The sequence below is a fragment of the Geotrypetes seraphini genome, chromosome 8 (assembly GCF_902459505.1).
Source record: "Geotrypetes seraphini chromosome 8, aGeoSer1.1, whole genome shotgun sequence".
NCBI classification, from domain to species: Eukaryota; Metazoa; Chordata; class Amphibia; order Gymnophiona; family Dermophiidae; genus Geotrypetes; species Geotrypetes seraphini.
This window is the reverse complement of record NC_047091.1, coordinates 51,499,223-51,526,514: the sequence shown is the minus strand read 5'-3', so window position 1 is coordinate 51,526,514 and position 27,292 is coordinate 51,499,223. Positions and strand designations below refer to the sequence as shown.

Genomic DNA, 27,292 nt, shown 5'->3' with positions numbered 1-27,292 from the left:
AATAGAAAAGCAAAAATGATTAAAGGCAAACTCAGACAGAAGGAAGCAGTGGTGTAGTAAGTGGGGCAGGGCATTCCATCCTGGGCACATTCTTGGTGGGGGTGCTGCCACCTGTCCTCCTCTCCACCCCGTCTGCTACGGCATGCACACACCTCTTTCCTTCCTGTACCTCTTTAACATTCCAGGTGTAAGCAGCAATTCCAATCTGCTGCTCACACCAACGTCGGCTCTTTCTTTGACATCACTTCCTGGGCCTGCACCTAGGAAGTGATGTCAGTAGAAGAGCTGATGCTGGCGCGAGCAGCAGGTTGAGGTTGCTGCTCATGGTCAGGAACATTGAAGAGGCATGGGGGAAGGGAAGGGGCGTGTGCACCTGGCAGGAGGGGGCGGGGAAGGGGCAGATTGGGGTGGGTGTAGGGTGGAGAAGAGGGTGGGGGAGAGGCGCCACCTCCCCAGACGCCTCTCACCCTTGCTACGTCACTAGAAGGAAGATAAAATTCCCCCTCACCATTTAGACCCAAAATATAAAGGAAAGAAAACTATCCCTCTATTTCAGGGAGAAATAGAAGGCAGTTTTGAGTAGACACCTAGCAAAATACATGGGCTATTTTTTTTTTTTTTTTTTTTTTTTTTTTTTTTACTTTTTTTTTTTTTTTTTTTTTCATTATATTTTTATTTTCAAATTTCATAAAAAGTGTACATAATAATAAAATATATTTGATACATGTATGTTATCACTTTTATATCTATCACAATGTATATCTGAATTTGATTTTCCCCTTCACCCTCCCCCCACCCCTTCACCACTTTAATATAATATTTTCAAATTTTATAAAAGTATATAACATATTAGAATACAATTGATAATTATTCAATAATATATTTATATCTAATGCAATATATTCTGGATAAATTTTATTCATTTTCCCTCCCCCCACCCTTCTATTATCCCTTAATCATTTGTTACATTTTGTATCATATATTATAATATATTATATCTAAATTGTTTTCCTTACCCCCCCCTATATGTATGTCATAAGAAGATCTCTAAAAGAAGAAAGGAAGAAAAAGTATTCTATTATTTAATCATTACAGTATTTTGTCAATGGCCCCCATATTTTTATAAATTTATTATATGTCCCTTTTTGTATTGATATTGTTCTTTCCATTTTAAAAACATGGCATATTGTATTCCACCAAAATGTATAGTTTAGGTTGTTGTAATTTTTCCAATTGTTAGTTATATGTTGAATGGCAACCCCTGTCATAATTAATAAAAGTTTATTATTTTCTGGTGAAATTTGACTTTTTTTTCTCATCATTGTTCCAAATAAAATTGTATCATATGATATTGCAATATGATTTTCCATTAATTTATTAATTTGTGGCCAAATTGAATTCCAAAATATTTTAATATAAGGACAGTAATATAATAAATGATCTAATGTCCCTGGTTCTAGATTACAGTGCCAGCATCTATTAGACTTAGAACTGTCTAGTTTTTGTAAACGAGTAGGGGTCCAAAAAGCTCTATGTAATAAAAAGAACCATGTTTGTCTCATAGATGCTGACACTGTACATCCCATTCTCCAAGACCAAATCAGTGGCCATTGAGATGCATTAATTTGATGTCCAATCTCAATGCTCCAAATGTCTCTTAGACCATTTTTTGGTTTTTTATTCAAATATCCAGATATTAATTTATACCACAATGCGGCTTGATGTCCCAGGAAGTCTGCTTTAAAGCATAAGAACTTTAAACTATATTGATTGTTTAATGATTTCCATTCAGGGAACCCAACCTGAATGGCCTGCTTCAATTGCAACCATTTAAAACTTTGTGTTTTATTAAGACCAAATCTATGTTGCAATTGTGAAAAATCCAGCAGTTTACCTTCTGAAATAATATCATCTAGAGATCTAATTCCTGCAATAATCCAGTTCTTCCAAAGGATTTGGGTTCCGCCTACTTTGATCTTGGAGTTTATCCATATGGATTGATTAGTTGATTTATATATTGGGATGGGTGTTAATTTATCAATAAATCTCAATGTTTTCCAAGTATCCATTATTATTTTATTTTCTCTGTATCTTTTAGGTATATTAATACTTGGTAAATGTACTAAATTTAGGGGAAACATAAGGCGCCATTCCAAATATAACCAATCTGGTGCATTATCTATAAGTTCTGGGAGGATCCAATACATACCCTGACGTAGAATATAGGCTTGATGGTACCTATAGAAATTTGGAAAATTTACCCCTCCCTCCTTAATTGATTTTTGTAAGGTTACTAAAGCTATTCTAGGTGTTTTACCAAGCCAAAGAAATTTTGTTAAAATTCTATTAAGCTTCTTATAAAAGGACCCCTGAAAATAAATAGGTATCATACTCATTTGGTAGCAAACCACAGGCAAGATCATCATTTTAATAGTTTGAACTCTCCCCCACCAAGATATATGTAATGGGTTCCATTGTTCACATAACTCCGTTACTTTTTTTAATACATATTTTTCATTTTCTTTTACCGTATCTTCAATTGTTTTTTTAACTTGAATGCCTAGATATTTAAATCCTTCTTCTTTCCATATGAATGGAAAAATATCAAATAATCCTTTTACACAGTAAACATTCAAGGGTATAATTTCAGATTTATTCCAATTAATTTTATAACCTGAAAATTTGCCAAACTTATCAATTAATTCCAATAAAGAAGATAAGGTAGACTCTGGATTTCTCAAATAAAGCAAAATATCATCAGCATAAGCCGAAATTTTATATTCCATATCTGAATATGGAATTCCTTGTATCTCCCTCGTTTGCTGTATTGCTAACAATAAGGGTTCTAATACAATATCAAATAACAAAGGAGACAAAGGACAACCTTGTCTAACTCCCCTCTGCAATTGAAAACCATCAGATATCTTATTATTAATATTTAATCTTGCAATCGGGAAGCTATACAATGTTTTTACCATTTGTATAAATCCAGAACCTATACCAAACCATTCTAACGCCTGATACATAAAATTCCATTCTACCCTATCAAATGCTTTCTCAGCATCTAATGAAACTGTAAATGCCGGTTCATCCATTTTTTTTGACAAGTTTAGCATGTGAAATAATAGTCTAGAGTTATTGGAGGAATGTCTTTTAGCAACGAAACCCGTTTGATGCATATCTATAATATGTGGGAGAGCTTTGGCTAATCTCAAAGCCAAAATTTTAGCAAAAAGTTTATTATCAACATTTATCAGAGATATAGGCCTGTAGTTCGAAACCAAAGTAGGATCTTTATTTGGCTTAGGTAAAACAATTATTATTGATTCAGCCATAGTACCTTTTATATTACCTTTTATAAGTTGTGTCTGATATAATTTTAATAAATGTGGGGAGAGGATATTTTGAAATGTTTTATAAAATTCTACTGTGTAACCATCACCACCTGGAGCGGATCCAACTTTAAGAGATCTCAATGCTGTTTCTAATTCTTTTAATGATATAGGTTCTTCTAAACTTCGTTTTATATGATCAGGAATCTTAGGTCCATTTATTAAATCTAAAAATTTTTTTCCATCTTTTTGTTTCTCCAAATAAGGTTCGGAGGAATATAGATCCTTATAAAAATTTAAAAATTGTTTTAATATTATATTTGTTTGATTTGTTATTATACCATTATCATCTTTTATTCCATTAATATTAGTTCTCCTTTTTTTTGCCTTAAGATAATTTGCTAATAATTTTCCCGCCTTATTAGAATTTCCATAATACATCGTTTGTTTGGAAAACAAATCTTTTCTTATCATTTTTGAAGTTAATTCATTATATTTACCTTTTACTTTCAAAAGAGTTTGCAAAACTTCATATTCCCATTTGCTTATCAATTTAGCTTCTAATATTTTTATTTCTTTTTCTAATTCTATATGTTGTTTTTTAATTTGTTTCCTAATAAAAGCTGAATATGATATGATATTACCCCTCATAGTTGCTTTAAATGCATCCCATACATTCTCTATAGATGTATCTTCCACTAAATTTATTTGAAAAAATTCATTAATTTGTGTTTTAAAATTTTCCAAAAATTTGTCATCTACAAACAATGCATTATCAAATCTCCAAAGAGGTCTATTATTTTCTAATTGATCTAATTGTAATTCTATCCATATTCCTGCATGATCCGAAATGATAATAGGATCAATGGAGGCTTTACTCACTTGTTGCACTTTATTTGTTGAAACAAAAATATAATCTATTCTTGAAAATGATTTATGAACCTGTGAACAAAATGAATACCGTATTTTCACGCAAATAACACGCACCCGTATAAAACGCGCACACGTGTATAGCGCGCAGAAATCACGATGATAAGCACAAAAACTTTGGTATAACGCGCTCACGATTATACCGCGCATGCTGCCCGACTCTCCGTTCACCCCCCTGACTTCCGTGCACTGCCCCGCCTCTCCGTGCGCTGTCCCGACTCTCCGTTCACCCCCCTGACTTCCGTGCACTGCCCCGCCTCTCCGTGCGCTGTCCCGACTCTCCGTTCACCCCCCCCTGACTTCCATGCACTGCCCTGACTTTCCGTGCGCTGTCCCGACTCTCCGTTCACCCCCCCTGACTTCCGTGCACTGCCCTGACTTTCCGTGCGCTGTCCCGACTCTCCGTTCACCCCCCTGACTTCCGTGCACTGCCCCGCCTCTCCGTGCGCTGTCCCGACTCTCCGTTCACCCCCCCCCGACGTCCGATTCATCCCCCCCCCGGGCAGGACCATTCGCACCCCCACCCCGAAGGACCGCCGACTCCCCGACAATATCGGGCCAGGAGGGAGCCCAAACCCTCCTGGCCACGGCGACCCCCTACCCCCACCCCGCACTACATTACGGGCAGGAGGGATCCCAGGCCCTCCTGCCCTCGACGCAAACCCCCCTCCCCCCCAACGACCGCCCCCCCCAAGAACCTCCGACCGCTCCCCCAGCCGACCCGCGACCCCCCCTGGCGACCCCCACGACCCCCCCACCCCCCTTCCCCGTACCTTTGGTAGTTGGGCCAGAAGGGAGCCCAAACCCTCCTGGCCACGGCGACCCCCTAACCCCACCCCGCACTACATTACGGGCAGGAGGGATCCCAGGCCCTCCTGCCCTCGACGCAAACCCCCCTCCCCCCCAGCCGACCCGCGACCCCCCTGGCCGACCCCCACGACCCCCCCACCCCCCTTCCCCGTACCTTTGGAAGTTGGCCGGACAGACGGGAGCCAAACCCGCCTGTCCGGCAGGCAGCCAACGAAGGAATGAGGCCGGATTGGCCCATCCGTCCTAAAGCTCCGCCTACTGGTGGGGCCTAAGGCGCGTGGGCCAATCAGAATAGGCCCTGGAGCCTTAGGTCCCACCTGGGGGCGCGGCCTGAGGCACATGGGCCCAACCCGACCATGTGCCTCAGGCCGCGCCCCCAGGTGGGACCTAAGGCTCCAGGGCCTATTCTGATTGGCCCACGCGCCTTAGGCCCCACCAGTAGGCGGAGCTTTAGGACGGATGGGCCAATCCGGCCTCATTCCTTCGTTGGCTGCCTGCCGGACAGGCGGGTTTGGCTCCCGTCTGTCCGGCCAACTTCCAAAGGTACGGGGAAGGGGGGTGGGGGGGTCGTGGGGGTCGGCCAGGGGGGTCGCGGGTCGGCTGGGGGGGCGGTCGGAGGTTCTTGGGGGGGGACGGTCGTTGGGGGGGAGGGGGGTTTGCGTCGAGGGCAGGAGGGCCTGGGATCCCTCCTGCCCGTAATGTAGTGCGGGGTGGGGTTAGGGGGTCGCCGTGGCCAGGAGGGTTTGGGCTCCCTTCTGGCCCGATATTGTCGGGAAGTCGGCGGTCCTTCGGGGTGGGGGTGCGAGTGGTCCTGCCGGGGGGGGGGGATGTATCGGACGTCGGGGAGTCGGCCGGGCAAGAGGGCTTGGGCTCCCTCTTGCTCCGATCGTGGATGCGGGTGCGGGTGGGAGCGCGTGCGAGTGGTCGTTCGGGGTGGGGGTGCGAGTGGTCCTGCTGGGGGGTGAATCGGGCGTCGGGCGGGGTGGGAACTATGTTTGAAAACTTTCGTATACCGCGCTCACGCATATAACGCGCGAGGGGTATGCGCGGTAGGTAAAAACGCGTATAACGCGCGCGTTATATGCGTGAAAATACGGTACTCCTGATCATTAAAATGAAGAATACGCCATATATCTTTCAAATCACATGATCGAACTAAATTATCTAGACCTAAAGATTTAATATTTTTACCTGGTTTTTTATCCAATAATGGATCCATTACAGCATTAAAATCTCCAGCCACCACTAAATTAGAGGCAGCCAGTGGTAATAACATATTTTGTAGCTTTTTGAAAAATTCTGATTGATTCGAATTAGGGGCATATATATTAAATAACGTCAGGGTATCATTTCCCATACCTATATCGATATGTATCCATCTTCCATGTGGATCTGAATTTTTTACCTTTATATTGGCCATACATTTTTTATTTATAAGGATTGCAACCCCTGCTTTTTTACCCACTGCTGGAGCAAAAAAACATTCTTTTATCCATCCACCTGATAATTTCTGTGATTCCTTCATATTAAGATGGGTCTCTTGCAGACAATAAATATCTGCATTTTGTTTTTTTAAATATGTTAATATTTTTTCCCTTTTAATTACGTGATTCAGGCCATTGACATTAATAGAATATATTTTAAAAGACATTATATATTTTAATACTTTTCATTATCTTATTCCTCCTCTCCTCTTTCATATTTAATAACCAAAAAATTTTCTTCATGACACACATATTTAACCCTAATGTATCTCCCTTAATTATTCTAATAAATATTCTTCTTATCCCTCCCTTTCCCACCCAATACATTGGCTGCTTAAGGATACACATTGGAACTATAATCCTAACATTCTCCCCATTCCAGGCAATCAATATTCAATTGTTTAAATAAATTTCCCTTCTATCTATCTATATTGATCTTTTATATTTATTTAATCATTTTCCATAACATTTTATTAATGTATCATTTTCCATTTAACAATATGTTAATTTGTATTTCCTTAGTATTATGATTTCAACATATAATTATTTTAAACTTATATGCAGTGTATTATTTAATAATTTTCATATATTCTGTTCTTTCTTTCATATAATTATTATTGTCTTTTCTTTGTGTTGTTTTCCTCCATTTCTTCAAATATTTCGATATGTTGTATTTCCTAATTTTTCATAGAGTCTTCAAAACCTTTTTAATATATTTTGTTAATATATCATAGGTTCTGGTTTAGAAAGAAACTCTTTTAGTTTTTCGGGATCCTCAAAATATAAAGACTTGTCTCCAGATGACACTCTCATTTTCGCTGGATAGTATAGACCATATTTAAATCCTTTTTCTTTGAGTAGAGGTCTCATATCTAGTAGTCTTTTCCTTTTAGTTGCTGTGTTTTTGGCGAAATCTGGTAAAAACCATAATCTTGATCCTTTATAATTTAAGTTTTTATCTTTTTTTGCAGCATTTAGTATCTCTAGTGCTTGTTGGTATCTCAACATTTTGAAAATGATTGGTCTTGGTCTGTTTTTATTTTCTAAATTTTTTATTGGGATTCTATGCGCCCTTTCAATTTCAATTGTTTGTTTCAAGTCTAATTGTAGAATTTTTGGAATTAAATTTTCAAGGAAAAGGATAGTATTTTTTCCCTCTAAATTTTCTTGTATTCCAAAGAGTTTGATGTTCTTTCTTCTTCCTCTATTCTCGTAATCCTCCAGTTGATCTTTTAATTTATTTAATTCCAGGTTGTCGTTTTTACATCTTTTTGATTCACATTCTATAATTTCCATTTTTGATTCTAGTTCAGTTGTTCTTTTGTTGTTAACTTCCATTTGTCTATGTATATTTAAAATTTCTTCTTTCATTTCAGACATATTAGTAATAGTTTCTTTCAGCATTTGTTTGATTTGTTTTAATTCTTCCATGACTTCAGCTTTGCTTAATGTGTCTGATTCTTCGATAGGAAGTGGTATCTTGCTTGGTGTTATTTGTTCTTGTTTCTGTCTTTTTGCAGATGTACCTGTCTCATTTTTGTTTTGTCTGGTACTTGCCATGTTATTGTTCTCTTTTCCTTGGTTATTATTATTTCTTGTATTTAAATCTTTTAGATTTGGTATTCTTAGGTTTTTAATCTCTTTTCTTCCAAGATTTTGTTATCTCTTTGAATTAGAAATTTTTCTTTTTAAGCTCTTTTCTTTTTCCTTTACCAATATTAGTTTGAAAATTCTTTTCTCACTTTCACTTTTTCAATGATGTAGGGGAACTCTTTTTTTTTTTTTTTTTTCTCTCCTCTTACAAGCCCAATCGCAGCTCTGATTAAGGAGAGCAACACTTTTTTAGAGTTATTTTTTCTATTTTGACCAACTTTAAGCAATTTTCTTCTGTTTTTTCTCAGCGTCTCTCAAATTCCTCAATATCTTGCTATTTCAGTTTTTTAAAGTTCCGTTGAACCTTTTTTTCTGTCTCCTCTCTCACAAGCCCAATCGCAGCTTTGTCAGAGGAAATTGATATTCATTTCAGTATTTGTTTTTTATTAGTAAGCTGATATTTATTTGTCTTCAGTGCTTCAGCACCCAATTTCTAAGAGAAAATGCAAGTCCTCCTCTCTCTCAATTTTTTTTTTTAATCCTCTTTTTTATCAAAGAATAATCTTTTTTTTTCCAATATAACTGGTCAGAACACAAATTCCTTTTTTATAATTTTTCCAGTCAATATTGATCTTTCACTTGTACTTCGCGGTTTCAACGCTGCATTCAATTTCAATGAAACCGCCAAAATCACAAATGGTTCTCTGCCTTCCCGTTTCTTGTCTGCACTTATCTCACTTCAACTGCCGCAATTCAGGTTATATTTTTTTTTTTTTTTGGTTATATTTGATCAGATCTCAATCTGGTCTTTCACATTCATCAGCATCAGTACTGCTGCAAAGTCTCTCGAATCAGTTGAAATACAGACAGTTCTCAACTTTCCTGACTTTTAACAGCTTCCTTTTTTTCTGTTTCAGTATATATTGTTCAGAAAATAAACTTTTCTCCTCTTTTTTTCTATTTCGCCAAACTGTTCAATCACATATACCACGCGGTTACAGCGTTGCATTCAAACTTCAATAAACCGCCAGCACAAACGGTTCTATGTCTTCCCGACTTTCATCAGCACAAATCCCGCTTTAAATATAGCAATTCGGCTTTTTTTTTTTTCTTTAGTTATATTTTGTCAGAACATATCCATTCTTTACTTTTTCTCAATCTAACATATATCTCATAGTCTCTTAAAATCGCCGACACTGACAGCTCTCTGCTTACCGACTCCCTTCAGCTTTTTTTTTTTTTCAGTTTACGTTCGTCTCTCCGTCTCAGCACTGCTTTCAAGTCTCTCCAAACCTCCGAAAACACAGACTACTTTCCCGATTCCCCTCAGCTTCTTTGTTATATCTGATCAGAATATAAACATATACTTCAGCGCTGTATTCAATTCTATGTAACCGTCAGCTCAAACGGCTCTCCGCTTTTCCGTCTCCTGTCTGCACATACCCTTCTTCAAATACCGCAGTTTAGGATTTTGTTTTGTATCTTTTATTCAGCTTTCCGTATATATATTTTTATATTATTATTTTGAAGGAAAAATAATTTTTTCTTTATTTCATTGCCTGGATGGTGAGGAGCTTCAGGATCACACCTCCATCCGTGCTCGCGCTAAGCCACGCCCCCTAAAATACATGGGCTATTAAAAATCGTCTTTACCTGTGGTGGTCTGCTTTGAAAGTGATCAGGCTTCATGCTTTGCAACTGCTGTATGGGTAGCTGAGCTAGGTCAAAATAACACACCTACATTTGAAAATGTTAAATAAGCTTGCAGTTTTCCTCCCCTAGTCTAACACACCCACTTAAATGCCTCTTTTTAACTTGGCTGAAAAAAATGCATACTGTGGGCAGCCCACTGTTGTCTTTAACTGTGTAGATCAGGGGTGCCCAATAGGTCGATCGCAATCGACTGGTAGTTCACCAAGGCAAAGTGAGTCGATCCCGGGCTTCATGATAGACTCACTTTGCCTTGGCGATCTACCGGCTGATCAGCCTTCCTCTCCCCAACGTCAATTCTGCCGTCGGAGAGGAAGTTCAGGCCAGCCAATCGTTGTCTGGCTGGGCTGGAACTTCCTCTCCAATGACAAAATTGACGTCGGGGAGAGGAATGCTGGTCGGCCCGACGCAGGGAAGCAGGGAGAGCTTGGTGCTGCGGCAGCTTTGGGACCTGTTACCCGATGGCGGCGGCGGCGGCTTGGGGGCATGTTCCCCGATGGTGGCAGCAGTGGCTTGGTGGAGGGCAGGGAGAAAGAAAGAAAGGGGGCAGGCAGGCAGGGAGACAGAAGGAAAAAAGGGAAACAGAAAAAAAGAAAGGGGGCATGAAGAGAGAAAAAAAGAAAGGGAGGCAGGAAGAAAGAAAGGGCAGGGAGAGAGGAAGAAAAAGTTGGGGGAGGGAATGAGGTCTGGAGGAGAGGAAGCATACAGGCTGAAAGAAGGGAAGAAAGATTGGATGCACAATCAGAAGAAGAAAGTGCAACCAGAGACTCTTGAAATCATCAGACAACAAAGGTAGGAAAAATGATTTTATTTTCAATTTAGTGATCAAAATGTGTCCGTTTCGAGAATTTATATCTGCTGTCTATATTTTGCAGTATGACCCCCTTTTACTAAACCACAATAGTGGTTTTTAGCGCAGGGAGCCTATGAGCGTCGAGAGCAGCGCTGGGCATTCAGCGCAGCTCCCTGCGCTAAAAACTGCTATTGTGGTTTAGTAAAAAGGGAGGGGGGTATATTTGTATGGTTGTTACTGAGGTGACAGTGCATAGTCATCTGCCTTGACCTCTTTGAAAAAACCCTGGAATAGGAATGATAATTAACATTTTCTCAGCGTACAGTGTGCTTTGTGGGGTTTTTTAAATTTTATTTTATTGTTGGTAGTTCATTTTGACTTGGTCATTTTAAAAGTAGCTCGCAAGCCCAAAAAGTGTGGGCACCCCTGGTATAGATGATGATAGCCAGATTTTGACCATCGTAGATCCACTGAACCTACAAGACATTCTTTCAGGCAACACAGAACTAGCCACCAATGTCCCCTGGTTGAAAACCAAGATAACTGAATCCTGATAAAACAAAAGCCCTCCTATTTTCCAGGAAGTAAATTATAGCATGCTCAGGTGCCATTATTAGTACTGTCACCTACAGTAGTAGTTCCATTTTTTTTTTTTTTAATTTCTTTATTCATTTTACATCTTACAAGTGTATCATAAAATAACATTTAAACTTGCAATATCCGTGAAAAGTTTGGGAGTAACTCTGGATCCTGAATTAAATTTCCATCTCCATATTTCCTCCTTAGTGATTTTTCAAACATTTTGGATTTAAAAAAGCTTATGCACCCTTTTGAATGTTTTTTAGGGCCCATTTTACAAAAGCATGGTAATGCTTCTGCAGCAAATGCACCGAAGCCCATTCAATTCCTATGAGCTTTGGTACATTTGCCACGGGAGAAGCGCCACTGCAAATTTGTGAAAGGGGCCCTTAATTAACTTGGACTAATCTAATGCCTCATGAATCTTAGATGTGTGCAACTAATACAAAATGTTGCAGTTAAACCCATTTCAGGTGTTCAGAAATTTGATCATATCGTCTCACTCCTGGAAGCTGAGCATTGGTAACTTTAGAATACATTTTTATGTTCTAAAGTTAGTATTTTAAATTTGCAGCTCTTCTAGTCACAATTTATAATCCCTCATTCTTCTTTGCATGCACGCAAAACCCTTTCAACAGAACGATTTGGTAATCCCCTTTCATTACATTAAGTTGGATATAATTCATTACTTCATGTTCAGTGTTACCAGTTCCATTTTCTGGAATAATCTCCCATTACATTTAAGATTAGAAACTTTCCAGAAGTTTAAAAAAGGTCTCTAAACATACTTTTTTCTTAAGGTCATTGATTATTAGGGCTAGATTCACTAAGCCCACCGCTCAAGTCCTGACCTATTTGCGACCCCGACCCGATTCACTAGCCTTCCTCCCGATCCAATTCCGATTTGTGCATGAAAATGAGGGGAAGGGCATCCAAAAATAGGAAAACAGCGATTCACAAAAAAAATTAAGAAACACTGACTGGGCTGGCCGATCAAAAAAGAAGCGATTGCTGAAGACCAGTCGCTTACGTCCCTGCCGACTCTCCTGAGAATTCTCTCCTAAGGGTCCCATGAATTTCAAACAGCTGAGGCATCTCTCCTGCTGTCTGCCACCCGACTCTCCTGCTGTCTGCCGCCCTGACTCTCCTGTTCTCTACCGCCCTTCCCCACAATGAGAGCCTGTGTTTTTAAAGCAGGGCTGCACTGCGGGGAAGGGCGGTAGACAGCATGAGTCGGGGCAGTACGGACTTCATTTCAGTTACGTTCTTCTTTTAGGCAAGGGGTTTCACTACGGGGAAGGGTGGGAGAGAGCAGGAGAGTCGGGGCGGCATGGTCATTTCAGTCTTCTTGCTTTCGGTCTCCGCATAACGGGCAACTTGCATTAACCATGGGCTTGCAAAAGTTTCTTCGAAGGAGCACAGAGCGCATGCGCAAACCATCTACAGGCAAAGAAGATGGTCTGCGCATGCATTGGGATCGCTCAGTGTGGTCAGTGGGGGGCGTTCCTCTGATTGCCCCCATTTGAATATTGACCCGTAGTGAATTGGTCGGCCTGCCACAGATCACACACGGATTGGACACGATCAGGCAGGTTAGTGAATCTAGCCCTTAGACTCTTAATTTAGGGTCAAGGTACTGGTGTCCAAAGGAGCTACAGTAGCAAGGCCCTATTAGCTGGTCTTCCTTTCATCTGTGAATTGCATTTCTCCTTTCAACTCCATTTTCTTTTATTTCACTAGTATGCATTGTATCTGTAACTAGACACTATTGTAAACTGCCCGGATAACTTATCAATACTTTACAGTACTTCACATCCCCGCTCAGAGTTTCAAGTTCCCTCCAATCCTTCCGCAAACACCTGAAAACTTGGCTTTTTTCAAAAATCTAACACTTCCCGCTTTTTGATTCCCTGTCCCTCTTTATTTTCCTAGCTCCTTTCCTATAACCCTTCATTGTAGCTCCTTTTCAACCTAACCCTGTAAACCGTGCCGAGCTTTATGCTTGTGGAGATGGTGTGGTATACAAACCTAAGATTTAGTTTAGTTTAGTTTAGTTTACAGTACTTTGAAGTCTGTAGAGAGCCTAATTTACATATTGTTCTACTCCTTCTCCTCTCACTCTGGACTGTGCTGGATTTCCTCAATCTTGCATCATCAACATCTTTTCTCTTATCAAGCTGTATTATGGGGAAAAGATCTGGAACAATTACTTATGCATGCTAATAACTATGGGGTATTTAGGAAATACCTAAAAACATATCTGTTCCTGAAGTACTTAGGTAGCTGAACTGTACAATCTACCACAACAAATGATCTGTAGAACTGTTAGTCACTAATCTCTAACTTGTTAGTTATACTCAATTTGTAGCATTTTTAATCATTGTAAACCGCATAGTGCAGTATATAAACTGTTATTATTACAGCTAGAGAATGACACGGTGTCTGTTACACGTGGCTAGCCACGGGTAACCCGCCGAAACAGTGGGGGGGGAAGTGCTCACTGTGGGCATGGGGACAAGGCCATCCACCACCCCGTGGAGCGGTGAATGGCCCTGTCCCCTCAGTTAAGGGAAGGAATGCGTGCGGTCACCAATCGTGTGTGGCCCCCTCCCTCCTTCCTACCTACCAAATCTATCTCCCTCCCTCCCTCCCCCTTACCTTTGCGGCGCTCGTTAGTAAAGTAAGTTACTCAAGCCAGCCGAGCCTGCCTGCCTGCCTGCAGTCGCATGTGTGTGGGCGGAAGCTTCTCCTCTGACGCAACTTCCATCTTCACCCCCCCCAAGCACTCTGTCATAGTGCCCACAGGCAAAATTAAGATTCTAACTTGAGCTCCATATGGCCCTCATAGGAGGCCTCGCTCATGAACTTAACTGTCAAGACTGTATTTTTAGTGGCTGTAACTTCGGCCAGAAGGGTATTGGAATTTCAGACTCTGTCCTGCAGGGAACCCCTCCTCAAGATTTTGGAAACTGATGTCTTGCTTTGAACGGTACCTTCCTTCTTACGGAAGATAGTTTCCAGTTTTCACATAAACCAGAAGTTCATCTCCTGGCTTTTTTGGAAGTCAAGATCCTGAAATGCTTGGACATCTGAAGTGTTCGTCTTCATTATTTGGAGATGATGAACAGGTTTCACCTGTCGGATCATCTCTTTGTGCTCCTGGGTGCAGCACGACGGAAACAAGTCAGCATCAAAGTGTCAATTTCAAGATGAATTTCTTTGACCTATATCAGAAACGGAAAGCAGTCTCCCATGGGCATAAAGCACACTCCTCCACCATCTTGGTTGTGGCTAGAGCAGTCTAACCTAAGGAAATTTGTAGGGCAGCCAAGTGATTTCCTCTCTACACTTTTATCAAGTTTTATACAGGGTTGAAGTAGCAGTCAGAAGGGATGCAGAGTTTGTTTCTGTGGTGCTGGCAGGAGGCTCACTTGTCTCTCCCTAGGCACTGGGGACTGCTTTGGTGCATCCCTTTGGTCAAGACTGATATTCCTATTGCACTAGAATGAAAGATTACCTTGCTAATCTTTCTTTTAAACAGGAATATCAGTCTTGATGCCCACCCTGTCATAAGAACATAAGAACTTGCCTCCGCTGGGGCAGACCAGAGGTCCATCCTGCCCAGCGGTCCGCTCCCGCGGCGGCCCATCAGGCCCACTGCCTGAACAGTGGTCTCTGACTAATTTTATAATTTACCTCTAATCCTGTCCCTATAATCCTGTCATTTTGTTATCCTGCTTTCTGTCTCAGACATGTCTGGAAGGTCAGATGTCTTGTTTGCAAGAAATTTTATTGCAGTAGTGTCAGATTTGCAAATTTGGGAAACTTGAATTGTTGATGCTAGTTGCACGCAGGTTTTTGATTTCACTTCATTAGGCATTGCAAAATATTATAATTAATGTTTTTTGTTGAGCACCACAGACTTAGGTTGTCTCGGGGAGAATCCCCATATTCTCTCTCTCTTTGTACACACTCTAGATCAGTGTTCTTCAATCTTTTTACACCCGTGGACCGGCAGAAAAAAAAGAATTATTTTGTGGACCGGCAAACTACTAGGACTAAAATTTAAAAACCCCGTTTCCGCCCCTTCTCCACGAGCTCGGTCCCCACAAATCATCTGATCCCATCCACACAAGCCTCAGTTATGATTTTATATTGAATGTATTTTATTAAAGTATAAAAAGAAACAATATTCTGTACAATTGTCATTTTATAAATACAAATAATTCAGAGCAAGGATCAACAAAACCCCTGTCTCCCCTCCCCTTCACATATATCCCCTCTACTATCAAGAAAACTGAACAAGCCAAATTATTACAGAATGCTACACAGAAATATCATGCTAACAGAATACTGCAGTCACACATGACAGGAATAGTTTTAGGGGAGTGCAACTAGGGCAACTGCCCCCTGGTCAGAGAGCGCCCTAAGCCAGCTGGAAGCTAAAGAAGCACTTCCTGGGTTTTGCAGTCCCCAGTTATGTCTAACACCAGCTCTAGCAGGATATATATTTCAAATCTGATATATTCTAATCACAAAATAGAAATAAAATTATTTTTTTCTACCTTTTGTCGTCTCTGGTTTCTGCTTTTACTTTTCTTTTCACTCTCTTCCTTCCAGCGTCTGCCCTCTCTGTCTCTTCAATCCAGCATCTGCCCCTTCCATCCACTGTCTGTCCTCTCCCCCTTCTATCTGGTATCTGTCTTTTTTCTATGCCCCTCTCCCCTTTCCATCCAGCTTGTACCCGTCTCTCCTTTTTACATGATTCATTCCAGCTTCATTGCTCTCTTCATTTTTATCTCTCCTACACCAGATCTATCATCGTTGTCCCTCTCTGCTTATTTTTCTGCTGACCCCTTCCTATCATCAATCTCTCTACTTTCTCATACCTATGTCTCCCCTTCCCCTCCTCTAATCTCTCTGCCAGCTGTTTCCTTCCTTTTTTCATTCTCCCTTCCCTCCTCCTCCTGTCCAGCAGTAACTCTCTTCCCTTCCTCCCCTCCCCTCCCAGCAGCATCTCTCCTTCTCCTTCCCTCCAGGTCCAGTAGCAGCTGTCCCTTTTTCCCAGATTCCTTCCCCTCCTCCCCTCCCAGCAGCATCTCTCCTTCTCCCTCTCCAGTAGCAGCTGTCCCTTTTTTTCCTTGCTCAGCAGCTTCCCAGATTCCTTTCCCTCCTCCCCTCCCAGAAGCATCTCTCCTTCTCCTTCTCCCTCTCCAGTAGCAGCCCTTTTTTCCCTTGCCCAGCAGCTTCTGATAGTGGCTTTCTCCTCTCCCAGCAGCTCTTCTTACTTCCCAGCGCAGCGATTCAGGAAGGCAGCCTCAGGTCCTTTGTTGGGTCGCGTCGCCTCTGAGGAAAGAGGAAGTTGCATCATCAGAGGCAGCTGCGACTCAGCAAAAGCCCCGAGGCTGCCTTCGTGAATCGCTGCGCTGGGAAGTAAAGGAGAGCTGCAGAGAGGGGAGAAAGCCACTGTCGGAGGCTCCCCAAGATCTCTCCGGCCCAGCGCAGACTAGAGAGTTGCACGGGGACAGAAATCCCACCCGTCCCCGCCAAAGTCCCACCCGTCCCCACCCATCCCCGTGAGGAATCCCACCCGTCCCCATGAGGAATCCCTCCGTCCCCACCCGTCCCTATAAACTTCAGAAATAGTTATTTCATTTAATTATGCTACTGAATTAAAGGCTCTGGTAGAAACCCATTTACAAATAAGCAAAAAGACTTTATTAATTTGGAAATATTAATTGGGAAGAATACATACTTTGTAAACGGGTTTCTACCAGAGCTTCTAATGTTTATAAATTTTTATCAACACAACTAATATACTACTTTATCCTGAAGCTTTTTGCTTTCTTTTTGCTTTGCTTTCTTTTGCTTTGCTTTTTGCTTTGCTTTCTTTTCCTACCTTTGTTGCCTGGTTTCTGCTTTCCTCAAATTCTCATTCAATTCCTTCCGTCCACTGTCTCTCTTCCCTCTGCGTCTTCCATTTGCTCTGTTACTGTGCCTCTCCCTTTCTCCCCTCTTCCAAATTGGTCTGGCACCCATCTTCTTCCCTCCACTCCCCCCATAGACTGGCATCTCTGTCTTCTTCCCTGCCAGTGTCTTCTCCCCACTCTCTCTTCCCCATTTCCTTTCAGCGTCCTTCTCCCCCCCATCTTCCCCATGTCCTGTCAGTGTCCTTCTTCCCCCTCTGTCTTCCACATGTGCTTTCAGTGTCCTTCTCCCCTCCTCTGTCTTCCCCATGTCCTTTCAGCGTCCTTCTCCCACCCCCCACCCCGCCTTCCCCATGGCCTTTCAGCGTCCTTCTCCCCCCTCAGTTTTACCCATTTCCCTTAAGCGTCTTTTCTTCTCCACTCCACCTTTCCTCCCTTTCTCCCTCCCTACCCCTTACCTTTGTGGTGCTTCCCCACCCAACCGACAACAGAACAGGCCCGGTCAGACAAATCTCCCTGCCCTGTAGCCGCGGATCTAAATGACCTTCTTACAGCTGCTGTCGGGGATGTTGTTGGTCGGGTAAGCGCCACAAAAGTAAGGGGACCTGGCCGGCTGTGCTGCACCTGGGGCGGACCGCCCCCCTCCCTTGGTACGCCACTCGAGCCGCGAGGCTACTCTTCTTTTCCTTTCCTGCCCTGTCTGTAGCACAGAGCCGAACGTCGTTGTTTAAGCCCTCCCTCCCCTCCGACGTTAGCGCTGACGTGGGAAGACTTCCGTTCGACTCTGTGCTGCAAGCAGAGCGGGTAGGGAGAAGAGCCGCACGACTGAGTACATCCAGCCCAGCAGGAACCCCGCGACCCTCAGAGGCGTCCCCACGGGATCCCCGCGACCCTAGGGGGCGTCCCATGGGATTCCCGTCGTCCCCTTGCAGCTCTCTAGCGCAGACTTCAGATGTTGATCTTGCCGGCCCTGCGCGGACCGGCAGGAAGTTGAAGTAAGTCAATCTTGCCGGCCCTGCGCGGACCGGCAAAAATTTCTTGCGGACCGGCACCAGTCTGCGGACCGGCGGTTGAAGAACTGTGCTCTAGATGACTACTTACTTTGATACAGACTGAGGAAATCCAGCCCAGCCCAGAGTGAGAGGAGGAGGAGCAGAAAAATTAGGCTGTCTACAGACTTTGCAATAAAGGTGGGTAAATATCCATTGATATTCCTGTTTACAAGAGAGAAGATTTGCAAGGTAAGAACCTAATCTTCCATTATATCAAATAAATGTGAAACTTGAAACAAGCCATTTTACACAGCAAAATGGCTTTGAAAATTGTCCTTATAAAGCAATGGAATGTGTTTTCAATTTCCTCATACGTGAATTTTTTTGTGTCTCTTAAACTTTTGCTGATGTCATCGGTTGCATCCATTTCATTTGCCTTCATTGAAAACCCTATGGAACAGCAGTGTTTGTTTTGGTGCCTGTTAAAGACTCAAGGGTAATTTTTAAACTAGCAAAATCACCCACCTCTAAAATGTGTTGCTGTCCAAAGGAACTATTCTTGTTTCACTTTTATCTTGTTCTCGCCCTTGATTCAGGTGCTAGTGGCATCCAAGGACCTTGGGAAGCATCTGTTGGAGGTAGAGGACCTTCGGCAGAAGCACAGCCTGCTAGAAGCAGACATTGCTGCTCAGACAGAGAGAGTCAGTGCTCTCAATGAAGCTGCTCTGAAGTTTACACAAGTGCAAGGTGGGTGGCTTTTGAAGAATCTTAGGAGTTGTGAGACAAGAAAATAAATATCCTTCTTTTTCCATTCAGGCATATTGGGTACTTGTCTAATTTCCTGATGCATGATAAGCACAATACAATATCGCAATTATAGTTTGCCCAAATTTTTCCCTACCCACTCTCTCTTCCCCTCCCTATTTGCTTCTGTTCAAGATTTATACATCTGTCAGTAACTTATTTTCCCAATAAAGCATTATACTACCAATTATTTTGCAATTGTATATTTGTCTTCCCACCTTTCCCTCACCCCCACTCCCCTCTACTCACCAGCATCATCATTATCCCCCCTTTTATAGGACCTCTATGAGTGCTGGAAGCAGCGCAGAGCATTCTGTGTGCTGGCCTGCGCTAAAAACTGCTTTTGCGGTTTTGTAAAAGAGGGGCTACATTTGATATGTGGTCTTATTACATTTGCTAGAAACCATATTTTATCTAAATTCTGAGTACTTTGATTTCATCTTTGCCATATTATAGATACATATATACACTAGATTAATTTTTTAACTGACAATGTTTATTCAAAGCACATCACTTAATGATATAAACTGTCTTTAAACTTAGCATCAAAGGAAACTGTGAAACAAACTTCAAACATGGCATCATGATAAACAGTGAAACAGGTACACACGGTTTCTTCAGTGTACCCATTCCCAGACACCTCCAAGTTATATGACCCAAATCATGCCCCTCCTCCCCTCCCTCTCCTGTATATGTAATAGGTAACTCCAATTCTCCTCCTCTCCAACCCCTCCCAACCTTATATTGTCTATAAAGCTTTCACCCACAACTCGACACTCCTCCAAACCCGATCATAACCATGTCTCTTACCATGCTTAAAAGCAGTCATTTTATACATATTCCTCCATGTCAGTTATTTCTGCACCACCATTTTCCACTTTGGTGAGGCATACTGGTGCCTATTAGTAGCTATCACCAGTCTTGCAGCAGTAAATGTTAATTTGCAAAATCTAGATACCCCCTCCAGTGTTCCCGCTAAGCTGCGCTGGGGTGCGCTGACGCACAAAATATTACCTCGCAGCGCACAAGTTTCTCGTCACAGCGCACACAGTGTAGAGCACAGTTCTTCAACCGCCGGTCCGCAAACAAAATCTTGCCGGTCCGCGAAGGATTCGGTCCCCGCCGCAACGAAAGGCCGGCGTCAGCTGACTTGCAACTTCCTGTTGCAGTCGCTGTGCCGGGACTCCTGCCTTCGCCGGGACTCCTGCCTTCCACCGCGTTTGCCTCCTGCCTTGTCTCCGCACCTCCAGACCAGCAGCGGCAGCTGTGTATGCTTTTAACTTCGGCACAGAGCTGCCCCTAATCAATAGTTTAGCGCGGTTTCATAAGGCAGCCTCGGGGCCTTTGCTAGGCCGGCCCACATCGCATCATCGAAGCGGGCCGGCTATCAAAGGCCCCGAGGCTGCCTCATGAAACCGCGCTAAACTATTGATTAGGGGCAGCTCTGTGCCGAAGTTAAAAGCATACAGAGCTGCCGCTGCTGGTCTGAACTCTTGGGCCGCTGAAGGAGGGCAAAAAGCAGCTGTCCTGGAGGTTTCCCTTCCTCTCGCCTTTACAGGTTCCTTTTTTCCACCTTTTTTTTTTTCCTTCAAACGGCAACGGGCCCCAGCATCGACATCAATCAAGTAAGTTCCACTGTCAATCAAGCGGTTCTGCTCGGCCAAAGCTTCCCCTGTGACATGAGCCACCCTCAGGGGAAAGAAAGTGACCCACAAAGGTGAGGGGAAGGGGGGCAGATGATGGAAGTTGGGGGGGGGGGAGAGAGAGAGAGAGAGAAGGGGCAGATGATGGAATGGAGGAGATGAGAGAGAGAGAGAAGGGGACAGATGATGGAAGTGAGAAGAAGGGAGAGAGAGCAGAAGGCAGATGGATGTCAGTTGAGAAGGGAGAGCAGATGCTGAATGGAAATGGGGAAAGAACACACACTGGATGGAAGGAGGAGATAAATAAAGGGGGAAGAAAATAGTAAGATAATGGAGGGGTGAGGGAAAGGGGTGACAAGCTGTGTGTAGACACAGTGAAAAGAGGGAAACGGGACTAAATAGTAAGAAAGAATTTAATTTAGATGGAGGCAGAAAATAGAGAAGGAAGACCAGAGAAGAAAAGGGAAGAGAGAGCAGAGAATGATCAGATCTGAGTGGAGGAAATGAGAAGAGAGATATGCTAAAAACCACAGGGGGGAGGGAAGGATAGAGATGCCAGACCATGAGGGGAACAGAAGGAAGATGATGGATGCTAGACCAAATTGGGGGGTGGGGGGGGGCAGGAGGAGAGATGGCAGGGAAAGACAGACAGTGAATGGAAGGGGCAGATGCTGGACTGAAGAGACAGAGAAGGTTATCATGCTGCTGTACCGGGCCATGGTACGCCCTCACCTGGAGTACTGCGTCCAGCACTGGTACTTTAAGAAGGACACGGTACTACTCGAAAGGATCCAGAGAAGAGCAACTAAAATGGTTAAGGGGCTGGAGGAGTTGCCGTACAGCGAAAGATTAGAGAAACTGGGCCTCTTCTCCCTTGAGCAGAGGAGATTGAGAGGGGACATGATAGAAACATTCAAGGTACTGAAGGGAATAGACTTAGTAGCTAAGGCAGGAAGAACGAGAGGGCACTCTCTAAAGTTGAAAGGGGATAGATTCCATACAAACGTAAGGAAGTTCTGTGGTAGAAAGCAACATATTTATTTGGCTCATAACTTGCTGGCGCCCGATATTTTTAGCTCACAGTGAAAAAAGTTTGCTCACAACACCCGCCCGCTTAGAGGGAACACTGTATCTCACTCATGCCAATGTAGCAGTGCATGCTCCCAAGCATCGGGAATTTCTTCACCCAGGATCTCTGACAGCTCCCATAATACTAAATCCCAAATCCCACATGTGCAATCATACCACATATGCAAATATGTCTCTACTTCCCTACACCCTCTCCAACACTTCCCCTGTCCCCCTTTTTCCATCTGTGCTATAAGCACCTGGAGTGTAGTACCATCTCATAAGAACTTTATACTAGAGAGTTGCGAGGGGACAGAAATCCCACCCATCCCCGCTAGAATCCCCTCCATTCCCACCCGTCTTCGCGAGGAATCCGCTCTGTCCCCGCCCATCCCCACAAGAAATTCCCTCCATCCCCGCCCGCACTCCATAAGTTACCTGTCCCCATAAAAAGCACTAATTACTTCAGAAAGTTTGTTTTTTTTTGGTGGGAGGAGTCTCTGTACTAGAATAGCTATGCATTTCTAGTTTAATTTAATTTTAATTTAATTTAATTTAATTCTTATATACTGCTAATAACCGTGAGGTTTCTAAGCGGTTTACAAAAATGATGCATTAAAGATACAATAAATAAAAACTAAATAAATAAGATAGGTACTTGGAAATTCCCTAACTGTCCCAAAGGCTCACAACTAACTAAAGTACCTGAAGAAACAGTATGAAAAATAAAAATAAAAAGACAGAGGTAGAGATAGAGATAGAAATGAAATATTCCAACAAGTAATGAATAAATAATTTAAAGATAGAATTAAAATAATAATTAAAGTAAACAAAATAAAGATAAAAATAAGCATAGAGAGAAACAGAAACACACTCCAAAAAAGCATCAAGATCTTTGACTTGTAATTATTATGATCATTTAACACCAGATCTTAAATGCCTTAAATACATCATATCCCTATCCCTCTCCATACTCACCTCCATCTCCACCCCAATTCACTTCAACCACCATTCCCATTCTATTCTTTAACTGCCGTCAACCCCAGTTCTGATGGCTATCATCTGGGTCCCGAGTTTCCTCCAAGAACAGGCGACATCTCTGGCAAGGTAATCTCCACCGCTGCCGCACATGATGCGAGATCCTCAGAGGTAATAATAATAATAATAATAACTTTATTTTTATATACCGCAGTACCACAAACAGTTCAGAGCGGTTTACAGAGTAAGAGACTGTACATTTACAGCGATGATACAATGCGAACTGTACATATTCAGTATAGGTATTTTATACAGTAAAGAAACAGAGTAGGTTTATCATACAGGGGACAGTACATATACAGCAGAGTTAAGTATGTAGTGGTGAGGCAGTGCGAGAGGCCAACTAAAGAGGTAGTCTTTAGTTATTTGGTGATGGGGGAGGTTCAAGAAATTTGTCGTAGAGGAAAGATTTGAGAGATTTCCTGAAGGATAAGTAACATGGGGCAGATGAAATAAGGGTGGTCAGGCAGTTTGTCCATCTGCCAGCTTGGTATGAGAGAGTTCTGTTGAAGAATCTTTTGTAGGTGCATCCCTTTGGGGAAGGGTAGGTAAACAGGTTGGTATTACGTGTGCTTGTGGTTTCGGGGAACACGAAGTGGTGAGACAGATAAATCGGTGATAAGCCAGTTAAGGTTTTAAAGCAGAGACAGGCGAATTTGAAGATGACTCTCGCTTCTATTGGCAGCCAGTGTAGTTTTCTATAATAAGGGGTGATGTGGTCTGACTTTTTGAGGCCAAAGATTAGGCGGACTGCAGTGTTTTGGATAAGTCTCAGTCGCTGGATGGTTTTCTTGTAGGAGCCTATATAAATTATATTACAGTAATCCAGTGTGCTTAGGATTAGGGATTGAACCAGCAGTTTGAAGGAGGGGAAGTCAAAGTAATGTTTGATGGTGCAAAGTTTCCAGAGGGTATGAAAGCATTTTTTGACCTGGGTGTTGGTGTGGTCTTCGAAGGTCAGGCAGCGGTCTAGGATGACTCCCAGGATTTTGATGGTGGGGTTAATAGGATAAGTTAGGCCGTTGAGTTGTAAGGTGGTGGTCGTTAATTTGTGGTTGGGACTTGCTAGGAAGAGTTTGGTCTTTTCTGGATTTAGTTTCAGTTTGGACTGGGTGGTCCAGTGTTCGACCATTGTAAGTACTGATGAGATGAGTTGCTCTGTTTCTTGCGTGAATGAGTGGATGGGGATGACAATTGTGATGTCATCTGCATAGATGTAGGATTTCAATTTTTTGTCTGATAGCATGTGTCCCAGTGGAGTCATATAAACGTTGAATAGAGAAGGTGATAGGGGGGAGCCTTGTGGGACACCACAGGGGTTGGACCAGGTGTGAGAGTAGGTTCCCTCGCTGTGTACTTGGTAGGTGCGGTTTTTTAAGAAGCCTGTGAGCCAGGTTAGTACCTGTCCCGAGATGCCTATGGAATCGAGGTTGTTGAGTAGTATGTCATGGTCTACCAGGTCAAAGGCACTACTGAGGTCAAACTGAAGTATTAGGGCGCTGTTTCCCTGTGAGAATAGTTGGAGGAGGTAGTCTGTTAGAGATGCTAGAACGGTTTCAGTGCTGTAGTTTGTGCGGAATCCAGACTGGGAATCGTGAAGGATGTTAAATTTTTCGAGGTAGGACATGAGGTTCTGGTTTACGAGGCCTTCCATAATTTTCAGGAAGAAGGGTATGTTGGCGATAGGTCTGTAGTTGGTGGTTGTGGAGAGTGATTCTTTGGGGTTTTTGATGGTTGGAGATATGAGGATGTGGCCAAGTTCCTGTGGAAAATAGCCAATGGACAGGCAGAGGGTAATCCAGTTGAAGAGCTCTATTTTGAAAGGAGGGGGGGCTGTTTTCATGATGGAGGGAGGGCAATTGTCTAGAAGGCAGTTTGATTTGGCATATTTAGTGTATAGCTGTAGGAATAGGTTCCAGTCTGGGTTCTCGAAGCGATTCCATGTCATGTCTGCGGTAGTACCTTCATTGTTTGGGGTGGTCAGAAGGGTTGATGGGCTGGTGCTTGTTGTTGCGAGAGAGGTTTTTAAGTTGTGGATTTTGTTGGCGAAGTAGTCAGCATGGTTAGTTGGAGAGGGTGGAAGGTCTGTGGGGGAGGTTTTATATGAGTTGGTGTCAAATAATGAGTTGATAAGTCGAAAGTTTGTTGCTGTTCAGGGTTGGGGTGTTAATTGATTGGGCATAATATTTGGAGCGTTTCTCCTTGATTGTTTTTTTGTATTCTGTGACTTTGGTACGCCAGGCATGCCTGTCTGTATCCGTGCCGGATTTGCACCAGGTTCTTTCTAGTTTGCGCACTTCTCGTTTCAGAGCTAGTAGGTTGGCGTCAAACCAGTTGGCAGATGTGCGATGTTTTTTCTTATAAGGTTTTAGTGGGGCTATGTCATTTAGTATCTGGGTGCTGAAGTTGTTCCAGCCTGGGATGAAGTTGGGGTTTGGGTCTGTGGTGGATGTTGGGTTGTAGTGGGACCAGAATTTTTCATGATTTAGTTGACCTCTGGTCCATATTGTTTTTTCTTTGTAGGTAGTTCTAGGTGTCTTTAGGCTTTGTTTTTTGAGCCAGTGTAGGTTGAAGTTGCATCGGAGGTGATCGGACCAGGGGGTGGGGGTCCAGGTTACGTCTTTGAGGCTTATGCTGGGGGGGGTAGAGAGGGAGTTGGGGAGGAATGAGATCAGGTCTAATTGATGTCCTTTGGTATGAGTTTTGGTTGGGGATGGTTTGGAGTATCCTAGGGATGTTAGGAAGGAAAAAAGGTCTGAGACCCTTCGGAATGGGGGAGGAGTGAAGATGGTGTCGGGTACCCTGCTGGAAGGGGCTCCCTAACCGACCGTTGGTCTGAGCGTCTGACTGCAGCTCTCCTCTGTTGGCTCTCCCATGTTGGAACGGGGGAGGGGTGTAGATGATGCTAGGTACCCTGCTGGAAAGGGCTCCCGATCTGGCCGTTGGTGCCGAGCGCCGTCAGCGCTGCTCCTCCCGTAGTTCTCTCCCCTGCTGGAATGGGATGTATTCCAAAGTATACTGATGTATTCCAAAGTATAATGAATGAGAGAGAACTCAGAGGTATTAAACCATTTCTAAACTATACATGTGGGGATAATTGAATAAATGTATTTACACATACTGTAGAGAAAGCTGTTTTACATGCACAAAAGGGCTTTAAAAAAAATTTTTGCCCTCATTTGCACATAAAAAGTATGTGAACAGAAAGTGCATAACTTTCTTTTATGCAGTTTGCAAAAGAGTGTTGCTGTGTTGAGTTTGGTTGGCGTGGAAGAGGAGTTGTGATGTTGAATGAGGCAACCATTGGGAGAGAAGACACCAGGGATCATTCCTGCCCCCTTAACTAGACTCCCGGCGATCAAGTTCAGTCCGAGTCCGGCGCCACAGTGGGAATGTCTATGCTGAGCATGGAGCTCAGCTCGTAGGCTCAATACGTAGGCAGTGAGCTCAGCACGTAGGCACACAGAGTTCCCTCCCCTGGATGATGCATGCCTACGTGCTCAGCTCACTGCCTATGTGCTGAGCTTACATGATGAGCTCTATGCTCAGCATAGACGTTCCCGCCGTGGCGCTGGACCCGGTCTGAATTTGAAATTAGGTAGGCCTCCCCATGGAAGTCTTGTGGGCCTGGGAGGGGTCCCCATGGGAGTGCCGTGGGCCTGGGAGGGGTCCTTGTGGAAGTCCCGTGGGCCTGGGAGGGGTCCCTGTGGAAGTCCCGTGGGCCTGGGAGGGGTCCCCGTGGGAGTCCTGTAGACTGGGGGGATCCCCGTGGGACCTGTGGGATTCCCACGATCCCCGTTCCCGTGCAGACCTCTACTTTTATACCCATTCTCCAATATAAATGCTGCTTTCCCCAAAGAAAATACCTCCCACCATATTTTTCCCCATTGCCCAGTGGATAGTTCCTGTCCTAAATCCACCTCTCATGCACTCATGTAAGGTAAGGACACCCCTTTACAAGAGTTTAAACACCTAATTATAGCTGAGATGGCCCTCTTTTGGAGAGAGGGTCTATTAGCTTCTCAAACTGAATTTTCCCCTTGAGGAGCTCTTGCAAAAGCCCTGACATCTGTAAATAATGTTGGACCTGTAGATAGATAAAAAAAATCTTGAAATGTCATCTCATTTTTAACCTGGAGTTTGTGGAAGGGTAGCACCCTTCCCGGTGCCACACACTAATCCCTTTGACTCCCAGGAAGCAAATACTTCCTCGTCTCTACCTAGGACAAATTCTGGGTTAAATCTCAAGGGAGAAAACAAAAAATAGTGCTTCACTTCTAATAAAGACCCTTGTACCACCTGCCAAACCCGCATGGTTGTCTACTGATTGTAAGCTACCTTTCCCCTTGCCTCCCTGGAGTACCCTTGGCAAATGCATCAGAGGAATCCTTCCTTCTGCCTACTGCTCTATTTCCACCCACTGCTTCAGTTTCTGGGCTTGTCATTGAATAATTGTTTTTAACTAGGCAGCCTGGTAGTACTTCATCAAATTAGGTACTTCTAGTCCTCCCTCTCCTTTACTACTATTTATTATTTCTATAGCGTTATCAGACACACACAGAGCTGTACATTAAACACACAAGAGACAG

General features: G+C 43.2%; 1 protein-coding gene across 3 annotated transcripts in view; it reads left to right on the top strand.

Moving 5' to 3' along the window:
* The window catches only part of SPTBN4 (spectrin beta, non-erythrocytic 4), a 420,524-nt gene that overhangs the window by 114,422 nt on the left and 278,810 nt on the right, over positions 1 to 27,292 (top strand). For all 3 annotated transcript variants that reach the window (XM_033954096.1, XM_033954095.1, XM_033954094.1), the window contains one exon: positions 18,747 to 18,897. In XM_033954096.1, the coding sequence (XP_033809987.1) occupies positions 18,747 to 18,897 (151 nt within the window). The remainder of the gene's footprint in view (positions 1 to 18,746; positions 18,898 to 27,292) is intronic.